This window comes from Sinocyclocheilus rhinocerous, unplaced genomic scaffold, assembly GCF_001515625.1.
Source record: "Sinocyclocheilus rhinocerous isolate Xijiao unplaced genomic scaffold, SAMN03320098_v1.1 scaffold1688, whole genome shotgun sequence".
Classification (NCBI taxonomy): Eukaryota; Metazoa; Chordata; class Actinopteri; order Cypriniformes; family Cyprinidae; genus Sinocyclocheilus; species Sinocyclocheilus rhinocerous.
In genome coordinates, this window is record NW_015660503.1 from 268418 (window position 1) to 283291 (window position 14874).

General features: G+C 36.6%; 1 protein-coding gene across 2 annotated transcripts in view; it reads right to left on the reverse strand.

The window, feature by feature from the left end:
- Window positions 1-5995, reverse strand: part of LOC107725186 (ubiquitin carboxyl-terminal hydrolase 38) — a 15955-nt gene extending 9960 nt beyond the window's left edge. The window contains exons 1-4 of one of the 2 annotated variants that reach the window (XM_016534364.1): window positions 5873-5995; window positions 3047-3781; window positions 1447-1582; window positions 474-603 (exon numbers count right to left, since the gene is read on the reverse strand). In XM_016534364.1, the coding sequence (XP_016389850.1) occupies window positions 474-603; window positions 1447-1582; window positions 3047-3728 (948 nt within the window). In that variant the 5' untranslated portion in view covers window positions 3729-3781; window positions 5873-5995. Of the gene's footprint in view, window positions 1-473; window positions 604-1446; window positions 1583-3046; window positions 3782-5832 lie in introns of both variants that reach the window. The other variant, XM_016534363.1, reaches the window with a different exon arrangement.
- Between the last annotated feature and the right edge of the window lie 8879 nt (window positions 5996-14874).

A 14874-nucleotide genomic window follows, 5' to 3' on the forward strand; every position in this document is an offset into this window, starting at 1 on the left:
AAATGGCATTTATTGTTTGAATACTGCAATACAATGGACAGAATTTGAAATCTGAGACTTTGTTTCATATTAAAAGCACCAAAGCACAAAGCTTATTGCGATTTATTGGATGGGAAGTGCCCTTCAATGTTCCGTCCATTAACTGAAAACAGGCTAGACTAATCAATTCTTGGGATTTAAGAATCGATATTGTTCCGTAAAAATGAGAATCGATTAATATCGCGATATCAATATTTTTTACTCAGCTCTAATAAACGCACAGAAAAGCATCTGCCAGGCAGGTCACAACAACCAATTTTTAGGCATCAAAGAAAAAAAGTTAATGAACTCAAATAATCAACTAAATTCTGATCCATTCCACTTCCCAATCCTTTCTACAAACCAGAACTCTTATGCTGGAGTTGCTTGTAATTCTCTAAATATGTAACTTTGAAAGCTCTTTTATGAGATTTTTTACACACACACACACAAACCTGTTCGATTTTGAGCAGTGTGACATCTATGAGGATGGTGAACTTTTGAACAGCAGCAAGTCCCTTTAATAAAGCAATGACCCAGGTGTCCACATGATTGGCTAGAGGCCAGGACAACCAGTCAATCATCCTGAAAAAGATAGAGAGAGAAAGCAGGGTCAGGACAGGCAACATATAAAATAAAAGCCTTACATAAGAGTAACAGTGCCACAGAAAAACCTTGACCTCAACATTCAACCCTAAAAACAGTGGCAGAATTTGGTAAAGATAAAACTGTAAAACTCAATTAATTAGACAGGCTTTTTGATTAATAGAATTTAATTTAACCATTAAAACGGAGTATAGAAAAATTAAAATGGAAAAACCTGAACTTGGAAATAAAAAGGATTTCATAGTGCCCTATAATTATAATAAATTTTTTTGGGGTAATAAAAATATGTAAGTGAAAAATAGCCTTTAAAATTACTTAAAATACATATATAATATAAATGAGGCAATAATAATAAGTTCAAATAAAGTATCAAAAGCAAGAAATAATTTTTTGGTTTTATTGAACAAAACTGTTAAAATACATAATGTATTATAAACAATAGAGCTAATGTACATTACGCATTCAACATGCAGAGATGGGAGTTTGAGACGCTCCACACATGTAAATGATAACAGTTCCTGTGGAACTACTGTGAACGGAGCCTCTGTGTGACGCACGTACTTGACCTACATGCATGTAAATAATTAAAGCGCATATACTGTATTAGAACTGCATCGCATATAATTATTTATTTAAATCGTAGCGCTTGTGAATTCACAATTATGCTTAATTATGCAATTAAAAATGCAATTACTACATACTTGAAGCACACAAGTAGAGAAAACAACATGATGGCAGTTGGATCAAGGGCTTAGTCATTTAAACGGACACAAAAGCACTATTCACCAGCTTTACAAAGAGCACACACACACATAGTCTGACCTGCAGAGTGCTTGTGTCATACTGGCATCTTTAACATTCTGGTCAGTGGTGAGGCTTTTGATGAGGACTGTGATCATTTGCAGAGGGATGTGCTGGACCAGGCTTGCTAGAGCAATGGAGGGTTCAAATGAAGGGTCTGAAAAATGAAAACAAACACATTGTGGAATGATTATTAGGGAACAATACATTATAATTTCATATTTTTCATATGCATATGCCATATTTAGGATTTTTTTAAAGGGGTCATTTCATACATTTTTATTTTTATTTTTTATTGTGCATATACCATATTTTAAAGGGGTCATTTCATTTATTGTTTGACTGATCTCTCGTGAAGGTCCTTTAATGTTTCTAAGCTTTTTGCATCAAAAATAGTTGTAATTCAGTTTTTCAAAAAAAATTGCCATTTTCCACCCTTTCTGACCATTAGAATTGAACGGTTGTGTTGCTGCTGTGCTTTTAAGAAACACCCCTTTCAATCATTGTTTCAAAATGCATGTTAACAGACAATAACATTTAAATACAGCTACAAATCCCCGAAAAAAATCCTGCAAAAATAGTAAATGCATACTTGCCAATTCCCACTCACACACATGTAGTCTAATCAGGATTATATTAAAAAGTGTGAAACATTATTATTATTATTATTATTATTATTATTATTATGTTAAGCTTCTAGAGGTTCCTCAAAACATTCAGAATACAACATTTATTTTATTTTATTTATTTAGTCATTTAGCAGATGCTTTTATCCAAAGCGACTTACAAATGAGGACAACAGAAGCAATCAATTGTAGTATTAAAACAACTAAAAACAAACAACTTACCTACTTAAAATAAATGCATAATAAAAAAGTAAATATATCCAACAGGCATTGCATAATATTAAACTATTATATAAAATATAAAAACTAATGTTTTAAAATATAAAAAGTAAAAAAGTAATTTATTTTAAAATGTACTATAATTATTATAATATTATAACATTAACACATATATAACAATACAGTCAATACTACATTATTTTTCAAATATTTACTTAAAATATTTATTTGAAGCAACCCCACAGATTTAAGATTTTAATAGTTTACCAAGACATTCACATGTTTATGGTTCTCTGATGATGGTTAATGGTCACATGACATGCAGGTAAACAAATAAAATATTTTATCTATTTATTTTTATAATTTATGTGTATTATTCTGGTTGTTTTTATTTTAAAATTACCAATTTCTTTTAATTTTCCATTTTTACAATAAAAAAAAAAAACTGTTTGGGGAAACCCTGAATTATGAAGATTAAAAAATCTGTCATTATTTACTGTCACCCTCATGTCTATATGTTTACTATGGGCATTTTTTAATTATATTTTTATAGTGCTTCTGCATTCCTTTTAAAGCTCCATTCCAATGCATTCTAATTTCCTGAATTTGAAATATCGAATGAATGAATGAATGATGCATTTATATAGCACTTTATTGTGTATTGCTGTACACCCAAAGTGCTTTACAATCATGTGGGGGGAGCGGGGTCTCTCCTCAACCACCACCAAATATCTTCTCAAGAGGAATCATTGCTTACTTGTGGATGAGATGCTTACCTGTGGATGAGATGACGGCAAACACCTCCTGCAGTGACGGTAACAGCGTGGCCGGCTCAGCTTTCCAGATGCCCTGCAGCATCACACTCACCCTGGTCACCTGGGTCACATACTCCCTCAACTCCCGCTCTTCAGTGACAGGACAGTTGAAATACGCAAAGGTGCGCACAAGCTGCTGGCAGAACAGAACTCCAGCCTTCTCTCGTGGGACGCACTGAGGGAAGTCCATCAGTATGGTGGCCAGCTTGGCACAAGTTGCTGGTTCTGGCCGTTCACAGATGATGCGTAGGACCTCCGTCTGTAGCAGCGGTGCCAACTCCAACACAGCCGGGCAGCTGATGAGCAGTCGGAGGGAACCGTGAAGAAAGTCCAAGATGGCAGGGTCTCTGTGGTCCAGAGAGCCATAGCCCTGCTGTAGGAGACCAAGCACGTATTCCTTACTGAAGAAGCGGGCAAACTCTTCGCGATGGTAACGCGCGTACGCTTCTTGCACTTGGAGGCCAACCTGTCGCTGAAAAGCATCCTCGCCCAGGAGAATAAGGCGGGTGGTGAGATGGTACAAGGCCTGGCACTGCTCCTCGGTCACTTCCTTTTCTGCAGCCTCCATCACTTTTTTCACAATAGCCCGTTTGACAGTCAGAGGATGGGAGGAGCTGACCAGCGCTTCCAAAATCTTATCCATGGTTGGACTGTATTGCACCACAGGAAAGGTTAGGTAAGCCAATGGAGCTGTAACTGTAGATGAGAGAATGATATTATTTCTAGTGTCAAATTATGTCTATAGTATTATGTCTAGTGTATTAGTCATGTCTGGCCACACATCATGTCAGTTAGCATTTCAAATTTACAAAAAAAAAAAAAGTTTTGATAGCAATTTCTGAGTGAAAATTGTTTCTACGCCTTTAGTGCACATTTACACTACATACATATACAGATTTAAAAGAGTTTTTTATCTTTTACCTTCCTGTATACTTTTCTGAAACAAATTCAGAAACTTTACACAGAAACTTTATTCCACCCCACAGTTCAAGTTTAAAAAAAAAAAAAAGAACTATATTGAACTATACTAAAAAAAATGAACTAACTTATTTTAAAACGAACGTTAAAGAGAGTATTTGACCCAATTTCTCCTATTGTCATCACTTTGAAGAAACAATTACAAATAAAAAGTAATTTATTGCCAAACTTCTGTATTAACCAAAAAAAAAAAAAACTTGATTTTGCTGTTCAAATGGTTTCTCAATATTCCAAATAATAAAAATAGTATATTTTATCAATTAATCAATTAATATCATAAATTGATTAAATAATACATTTACAAATTAAAATAAATTAAACAAAATTGACAATTCTTGGCATTAATATAACACTGACATGAATATGTTTGTGTGTGTGTGTGTGTATATATATATATATATATATATATATATATATATAACCCTCTTTGTTTACTGTCTTTATGATTTTAACGCTAACAATTCTTAGCATTAACTTTCCCCCATTCATTCTCAATTACAACCCAGAAAAGTCACTGCACGCTAAGGGGTCTCTGTTGTAAGTCTATGGACTGAAGGGAGGCAAGCCTCCGCTGTAACTTTACCTGCGGGTGTCGCTGTTGGACAGTGTCACTTTATATAAATGAGTGATCTTTATACTTTTAATGCCATATTTATTAATATTTGCGATTTATGTTTGTAATATAGATTATTTTGTCATCCAATTTTTTTAGGAGACACTGCCTCCCTTGCCTCGGAACACCCCTGCCCTGATATATATATATATATATTGTTATATACATAGACATGCGAATCTTCAAACCAAGCATCAGAATGGTGAAGGTGACTGAAATGAAAGGCAGTAACTCAAATAACCACTCATTATAACCAGGGATGCAAAACGTACAACACGTCACGTCAAACTTTAAAGCAGATGTGGTTGGAACAGGACTTTCTCATCATGGATGTGCAGCCCACAAATTTGCAGCATCTATCATGTCACTAAAGATTGGTTTCCAGCACCTCGTTGAAAAAGGCAGTTCTGAAGGCAAACAAACACGGTACTAAGGTAAGTGGCAGTGAGTTTTCATGTCCTTTAAATAAACAAATCTACTAGACACTGTCGTAGCTGCATGTTGATAATGATGTTCTAGGATTTGCATGTTACATGTCAGAGCCCCAGTGTGTCTTTATGATTTTAACGCTAACAATTCTTAGCATTAATATAACACTGACATGAATATTCAAATTAAAGGATGTTTAAATTAGTTAAAGATAAAGTGGTATGTCTTTAAGCACTCCTAAAAATGACAAAGCTGCTAGTATGAGAGACAATTCCAACTGCTAATATTATTTCATCTCTCTTACTTATGTAAACAATGTCTTTTTACAAAAAAAATAAAAAAATCAACCATAACAAATGTGTATTTATTGTGTGTTACTCCCCTAGACAGAGCATTCTCGAAAGATCAATATCATATGTTATTGTTTGTTTAAAGTAAGAACATAAGTGTTTTTTCTAAAGCTGTCATTAGGACAAAGCTACCCGCTAACTACTCTGCTAGCTAGCTTGGCTAATACAAAGAAGTAAACCAACCATTTAGTAGAACGACAAAAAAAATAAACCCGAGGCAGAAAAAAAATCGCACACACTGTTTACAGGTTAAATATCTGGTTTGTTCCTATCATTATGGACGATATCAGCAGCTAAGTGGCTGATTTAAGAATCGAAACAAAGCAGATCCTCACAAATGCCACAGCACTGACTTAGCAAAAACAAGAATTACTCGCCTGTCTTTTCTCAAAGATGTCAGCAACGATCGACACATACCAAATTATGTCATTCCGAAAATGTCTTGGTACAGAACTTGAAATAAATCACATCAAAAGCCGAAATACATATTTTTAGGAGATTAATGTTGTGAGCTTCTTGGTAAACTGCGACCACTTTCAATCAGCTGTTGAAACACACATACGTCATCTGAACGCGCGCAAATAATGTTAGGACCCCACACTTGCGTCCAACGTGTTATTAATTATAATAAATCGTTCATTTTTAGAATAATTCAATAATAATTCTTAATTCACCTTATCCGGTTGGCTTAATCTACCGTTTTTTTTAGATGTGGTTGGAACAGGACTTTCTCATCATGGATGTGCAGCCCACAAATTTGCAGCATCTATCATGTCACTAAAGATTGGTTTCCAGCACCTCGTTGAAAAAGGCAGTTCTGAAGGCAAACAAACACGGTACTAAGGTAAGTGGCAGTGAGTTTTCATGTCCTTTAAATAAACAAATCTACTAGACACTGTCGTAGCTGCATGTTGATAATGATGTTCTAGGATTTGCATGTTACATGTCAGAGCCCCAGTGAAGGTGATAAACTGTTCAGTGCTCAACCATCCTTAAACCAAAGCAGCTCACTACAGCATAGATGAAGATGACTCTTACTGGACTTCTCCTGTTTGTCCTTGGACTGAATGCAGAAGAATATTATAGAGCACACATTTATGTGTCCACTCCAATGGCCTGGATTCAAGCTAATAGTTACTGTAGAACATACTATACAGACCTGTCCACCATCACTAGTCAGGAGGAACATCAGAAGTTGGTAGCAGCCGCAGGAGGAACATTCTCTCAAGCTTGGATTGGTCTATTCAGAGCAGCTGAAAAGCCAAACACCCTGGTATGGTCGAATCAAGAATCATATAGCTTCACTAAGTTAAACAATAATGACAAGACTTTCAACTGTGTATATGCTACAGAGCTTGAATGGTATATAGGTTATTGTAAAAATAAGCTTCCTTTCTTCTGCCATTTCGACTATGAATTGAGGCTTATAAGGATGAATATGACTTGGGAAGATGCCCTTGATTACTGTAGGTATTGGTTCACTGATTTGGCCAGCGCAACAGACCAGTATCAGTTGGAAATTTTGCAAAATAATAGCAAAGCTTCCAAGACAGAAGGTGTATGGACAGGACTGCATTTCCTGGCAGGAGAATGGCACTGGGTGAGCAAGACTTTCACACATATTCCATATCAGGGCTCACTGCCGTCATGCCCAGAAGAGCCGTACCGCTGTGGAGCTTACAACAACAGAACAGTGCAGTGGGGAGATGAGAGACTGTGAGGAGAGGCTCGACTTCATGTGTTACAAGGTGAAAGTGAGTAACAGAAATGTATTTATATTTTTTCTCATTAAATTTAACAGTAATAAAACTTTCAATGGGTTTATTCTTTATTAAACGTAATTATGGTATTCTTCTGTAGCCTGACGACGATACCGTTTTCCCCCAAAGTCCACGGTATAGTTCGAACACTGACTGCACCTGCTTCCTCTTTACGATGATTTTCCTTTCTATTTTACTCTGCGTGTTACGAGGCTTTTTGCCAGACTATTGTGCTTAGATGCTAGTCTATTGGCTACTCTATTCCGTCAGTTGTGTGATCTAGTCGTGTCAAATTGTGTGACTTACCTGGATTTCTGCCCAGTCTCCCAGTTACCCGCTGCCAGCAGTTCACTCTCCTCCGGACGCGGTCCTCCGGCCCGTACAGCCTGAGAGGTATTCGCTCCTCGCCCTGGAGGCTGGGGTGGCGCCCCGTTCTCTCAAGTCAAGTCAACCCCTATGTTCCAGTTCTTCTGTGTTAATGTCCAGTTCTGCGACCGCCAGATACGGCCAGTGAACGACAGACTGCCTGAGTTTATTTTTGTGGACAATAAATCTTCTGTTTGACTTGCCTTTGCTTCTGGGTCCTTTTATCGTGACATATATAGAGATATAGAGTGACAATATTTACATGCATTTTATGTCAGTAGTCCACTGTACTGTTATAAAGATTTGACTGATTTACATTACAAGCTAGCAGAGTTTTATCTTACATTTTGGCCATATAAATAACCATCTGCACCAAATGGCATATTTTTGGACCCCATATATCCAAAACATGGGGCTCAAACTCAAAAATAGCTGTTTGTTTGAAATAAATTGGATTTTTATGACTTTTTATTTACAGTTTTATTCATTTAAAGAATTTACAATTTTAACTAATGTCAACAAGTACTGTAGAACCTTACTGTAAAATCTTACTTACACATTCATGCACCCACACATTAAAATATAATCCAAAAGAATCAACAATGAGTGACACTACCCTAGTGAAAAATACTGTAAATACACTAACATTTATTTGAAGTATACTACAAATACATTTACATATTTGTGTACTTAAAACAAACCCTGCAATTGTACTTTTAGTATACTATAACGGGTATACTTAAAGTCTGCTAAATTGGAAGACCATAACATAATGTTCGGGGAGGTCCTGCCATTCCAGCATCTCAATGATGTGGTGTGAGCTGGGACACTTATTGGCAAGGACTGTCAGGCCGATTTCCAGGGGAATGGGTTTGGGATGATCAGGCAATTTTTTTTATGGTTAGATGGAGGTGGTTTCCTTTTTTGAATTTTGCCAAAAGCAGTTTGTTATTTAAACAGTCATTTGCAGTGTGTGATTAATATTAATATAAAACTGAAAACAGAGACTGAGAGGACATAACAGAGAGAGTGCATTCCGTGTTTTCTGATTTCCTGGCAAATTTCTGTGCCACCTGATTAAGAAATCAAAGAATTAGTTATAATTAACATGTCTTATCACTCAAGTCATTAATCGTCATCAGACATGCACAGTGTTGTGAAAGTCCTATCATGAATTTTAAAACCATGTCGATCAAGTTTGGTCGGTCTGATAGTTTAAATAGGTCATAGGATAAAACATAAGACAAAACCATATTATAAAAATATATTATTAAAAAAGAAAAGCAAAGAAATTACCAGAAGGCCGCCCTCCTTCTCCCAGTTTATCACTGGTCACAGTTTGAGCAGATATATCTTTCAAAAGATAAACATTTTAGTAGAGATAAAAATTTCAAACAGTCACATTTCTTTTAGTTTTAGAGAAATTAAATTTCTGTAATTCGACAAGCTTTCTCAATCAAAACTGAATCATTTTCAAATTTTCACATATAAGTAGTTTAAATAGCGTAATATTACAGACTGTATTGCAATAAATATTGTTATGGCAATGCTCCTGTATCTGCTGGTCCTCAGAAGAGGAGAGGATGTCAGAGCTGCTGCTAGGAGCTTCCTGATGATCACAATCCTCTGCAGTACATGTGATGTGCTGTAGAGAAACCTGATCTAAAGAGGGGGATAGAAATTAAATGTTTGAATAATCATAAAAACAATACCATCTCTAATAGCATTGGGGACATTTTTTGTATTATCCATTACTTTATTATCCATTCATATCTAAGTGACTTTTTGATGTCAGAGATCCAATGTATGTATATTCACACAAAGTTGATGTGATTTACCATCAGTAGAGCACCTAGAAGATCTGGTCTCAGCGTCCTGCTCCAGCTTCTCACTCTGCTCCACTTTCTCACCCTGAGCTTTCCCGTCCTGACCAGCTCTTGGGCGCGGTTACATTTTGACACCTCAAGCATATATATGACATACAACATATTATTTGTGAATATGGTTGCCCTGTTATACGCATAAATGATTGTCTTTTGAATTGTCTGTGTAAGTTCTGTTTCTTTGTCTGTGACAGGAGAAACGCGCGCTTTTTCTGGAAAGTAGGAAAAGGATGCGTCCCTTTTGGAATGCAAGGAGAAAGAGGGGAGATGTCCTGAGGTCATGACACTGTCATGGGTGGAGATCTGCCATTCTTCTAGCTCGGACATGGAGCTATTAATCTGTCGCTTTCTGTTTATTGGACTATCAATTTATGCGTTAAACGGTCATGGGGTCCAGGAGTGTCTGTCGCTGGAACATTTCCAGATACCAGGTTCTTTGTTCTGTTGGTTATTAGATAGTTTATTTATGCTTAAGCCAGTCACGAGACAACACTGACGTTCTGTTGCTTAAATGAGTGCAGATGCAGAGGTCAGTTATTGTGGTCTTAGTGCTTTTCTTTGAGTCTCTTGAGAAGATAAGCCGAAGGGGACAGGAACTGCTGAGACACTGAGCTGACCCTGTATGTAGTTTTACGACCGCAGATGGCTGGGGAGGAGAACCTTTAGTTTTTCCGGTGGAATGCAGAGATTCAATGTTCGTTTGTGTCTGCTCACAGATTCAATGGTTTCTGTTTTTGAAGACAGAAATCCTACATCTCTCTCTCCTTCATCTTCCTCAGCAGTACCAGCATGCTGATGAGGATTTGGCATGTTGGCGGTGGATTGTAGCGCTGTACTTGGATAATAATGTTTCACAATTTGTCTTATCAATTTGTCACAAATATTAAATCTAATGTCTAATGTTGTCTATTTTAATGTTTCATGATACAAGTAAATTTGGCTACATTAAAAATACAAAAAGCATATTACTTACTTCAACTAAAACTTGTTGAAGTTTGTTGAAGTGTATACATTAACTGTTTAAACCCAATACTGCTAAATAAAGAAATAATAAGTGCATGAATGTAATGAAATTTTAACTCATTAATTGTATAAGGGAATTAATTATTATTATTTATTCAGGTTTTGAGAGGACTCGGATCTGAAGATTCAGAGTCAACCTGATTCGAACTGATTTCAAATTTGTTATTTTACACTTTAAATCAAGGGTCGTCCAGCGAGCCGTGACCTCAGTATATTTTAACAAATTTAATATGTATTTTCCTGGCCACGGTCAATACAGTTATTATAAGTAAGCTATTATAGTAATTATTATAAGTAAGCTACGAGCTAGGTAGCAAGGGATCTTTGGCAAAGTTTTAACCTTGAAATTATAGAACACCAGACAATTGATTCTTTATAAATGAAACATGAATTTTATTGGCTACTCTAGATTACATCAAAACTAAGCTAAAACACACAAACATACACACACACAGTTTCAGAGGAAGGAAATGAATCCCTACATGAATTTATTTTCATAAATTAGATAATAGTTTTGAGGAAAGGTCTAGCATCAGTTGTTTACAGATACCACATGATTTGATAACTCATCTAATGAGCCACATTTAAATCCAGATTCAAAACATATCCGTTTAACTTTGCATTTACTGAATGAGTACTGAATCTTATTTAAGTATCATTTTTATTCTTAACTGTTTTAATACATTCTAAATAAATTTTTAATATTTTTTTATTCCTTGCTTTTATTGTTATTTTTATTTCTTATGAATGCTATTTTTTATTTCTTATCCACTACATCTGTGATTATTTTATGATTATTTTAAATCTTGTTTATGTCTAGCGCTTTGCATATGAACTGTACTATAAAAATAAACTTGTACATTGGTAAATTGTACATGGCAGTTATAATGAACGAATAAACCCAAATAAATAAGTAAATAAATAAAACATATAGCATAATTTCAAATGATTATTCTGAAGACACTTACCAGTAGTAAGTTGTGGTAGTTGTTACTCAACTCGCATTTGGATTGTCATTTAAAATGGCCTATCATAACGGAATTCTGATATTCTGACATTAGACAAGAAACTGTAAGAATCCCTTAATAAAGAGAATCCTCCATTTGCTTTCAATGAAAATAAGCCTAATGAAATTTGATATTTCTTGCCATATGGATTTTTTATTTTATGGACCATCTGATTGTTTTCTGTTTTCTTTGTTCTCTCTCTCTCTTTTTATTGAAATGTTGCTCACTTCTCATTCATTAGTTGATCATTTGCTAGAAGAGGTTGTGTTTCCTCTCACATCACGTACCAACTAATCTCTTCTGAGGTGAAAAAGATGCGGTGAAATTCTGAGGTGAAAAAAGTGTCCATTCCATTCATCATAACCATGAACAATGTTTCTTTGATCTCCTTGAAGTTTGTAGAGAAAAGGCCAAATTGATAGGCTGATTATTTAGTGGCCACAATGTTCTGGTTTGCGAAGCAAAAAAGCGTATGGCAACAATAACAATGGAAAGTCAATGGAGGTTGTATGAGTTTATTAGAACAATCAAAGGTCAAAACCAGTAGATCAGTAAATACAGCAACCAAACCCAAAACAGATGGTAAAATAGGCATAACGAAGGGGAAAGAAATGCTAACAAAATTAAACAAAATTTTGGAAAGACTGGCAAGAAAATCTGTTCCCTTTGCTTGTAACAAAGCTGTAGTGCTGTCGTGTTGGTTGTTACATGCTTTCCCATGTAAGAAATAAAGAAAAATAATAATGCGAGAAATAAAACCAAAATGTTAAATCTTAAATGTTCTTAAAAGAATCAGTGACTTCCTCTTTGTTGCAGAGAAATGCATCTGTGCTCATTTTCTGTTAAGGAAGACATATTTGTAAATTGTGAACAACAGTATGCATTTTATTTTTATCGTATATAAACGTTATTACTTCAGAATCAGGCATAATCTGCAAACTAATCTGTTATTTATTACTTGCCTTTAATTATAGAGACAAAGAAAGTTGAGTTTCTCCTCACAGTCTCTGTTCTCCCATCGCTCTGTCTTGGTGTTGTGGGCTCCACAACGGTGCGGCTCAGTTGGGCATGAAGGCAAAGGGAGATTGTTTTGAGCATTTCTCACATTCAGCCAAAACCAATTTCCATGCAAGAAGCGCAGGCCTGTCCAAACCCTGTCTGTCTGGGCATTATTAGTCTCAGTTTTAATCTGATTTACTGGCCAACCAAAATAAAAAGAAGCCAGATCAGTGTAGTGAGACCGGCAGTATACCAGAGCTTCCTCCCATGTCTTATTCTCCTGCACCAGAATGAGGTTCACATGGCAGAAGAAAGGGTATTTATTAGAACATGATGTTTTTTTCCAACGGTCCTCATAAGTGAACACACAAAAAGATGGATTGTCAAGTAAGCATTGCACAGCTTTAGTACTGATATCCTCAGACTTCAGTGCTTTGCAAATGTTTTCCTGGCTGTTGATCCAACTAAAATTGTATGTTCCTCCAGCTGCTTCTTCAAGCATCTTAAGATCCTCATAGTTAGAGACTACAGACAGGTTTTTATAAAACTGCTTGCAATAATTCTGAGCAACAGTGCAGGTCACTGAAGCGGTCACATGAATGTGCACTTTAACTCCTGTCTGACCTGTTGTTAGTCCATAAAGGGCAAACAGGAGAAGTCCAGTAAGAATCGTCTTCATCTCTGCTGTAGTGAGCTGGTTGAGCTTTGGTTTAAGGATGGTTGAGCACTGAACAGTTTATCACTTTCAATGGGCTGCTCTCACAGAACATTCAAATACAGCAGATCTATTTTGTTTATTTAAACAAGTTGGAAAGTCAAATGTAGCAGCCTCAAATGACTTTTACATTTTTGAAGGAAAGATGTTAAAGTCCAAATAAAAGAGCATCTATGTATATTATTGTGTATATTAGCTATCACTGTAAAATGTAACTGATGATCTTACTAATAAAATTAAGTGGTAATAAGGAATAAAGTTATGTATTTTGTACACCAGCACCTGCCTTTGTCCTTTTAATTAGGATATGCATGTTATTAATAGTTTAATCAGGCATTTGTCCATTTCTGAGCACGGTAAGGCACCTGAAGGCCACATTTGGCATAGTCGGCAGGATGTTAGGTGGTTGCTGGTGTTACCATTATTCTTTATTTTCCTTTTGTTTTTTTTTTGTCTTTCTTTGTCTCTTCCCCCTAAGTTTTATTATTATTGTATGTTGTGAGTAGGTCAGGTGGGCGGCGTCAGTAAATGGTTGATTGCTGTGGAGGTGAAAAATAAATACAAAGAGGAAAACAGTGGTTGGCAAGAGGACGTCGTGGGAGCATCTTCACATTACCATTGACGTTGGGCTTCGAGATCAAGATTATTGTATTTTCCATACCTATCCTGCTTTATTTGTTTTAGTTTTTTTTCTGGTGTTTATTTGCTCTTTACCTAGATTATGTCTGAGGGGGAGGAAGACCAGATTAGAGCCCTGACAGAACAGCTTCAGCAGCTACAAGCTGATAATGTCAAGCTTCGGCAGGAAGCGGCAGCCCAGCAGAATGCAGTGGAAGGACAGGGAGGGGTAGTAAATAGCCATGATGATGGTCTTACTGGCTCAAGGTATGTCTGTCTTCCCCGTGAACGAAAATGCCCAAGGTTTTCAGGCAGTATGGGTGCGGGATGCCTTGGGGTAGAGGAATGGGTAGAGGAAGCTCGTAAATGCTTGAATTCTAGATACATGCCATTAACTGAACAAGCTTTGTTCGTGTATGATCACTTGGAGGGGGAGGCTAGGTCTGAAATTAGGTTTAGTCCTGCTTCAGTCAGGAATGACCCTGAACAAATTTTAGCTACTTTGCTCAAAACATTTGGGTGCTCACAATCATACATAGAAGCACAGAAACAGTTTTTCCAACGACGTCAGCAGGATGGGGAGACGCTGCGAGAGTTTTCTCACTCATTAATGGCCTTAATGGAGGTAGTTAAGCGTAAGAACCCAACAGACATCCATGATTCTGATAAAATAATACGTGACCATTTTGCAGAGCATGTTCGTGATGGTATGCTTCGCCGAGAATTGAAACGTCTTATTAGACAACAACCTTCTATATCCTTTATTGACATTCGTAGTGAAGCAATACGTTGGGCTGATGATGGAGAGCGGTGTAGTGTCCCCCGGGCTAGAGCTTACTCTTGTGATACCCATAGTGATGTAGCAGATATGGAAGTACGAGTAAGCACCTCCACTAGCTCCTCATATTGGGGCGATTGAGGGGACGAAACCTCTTCGACATCCTCCACGTCAACCTCCTCGGAGGAAGACAGGTGGAGGATCGAGCCCTCAGCCCGGGAGGAAGTAGCCGCAGAACGGGCTTCCGAACCCAGAGATCGGGCGCTGGAT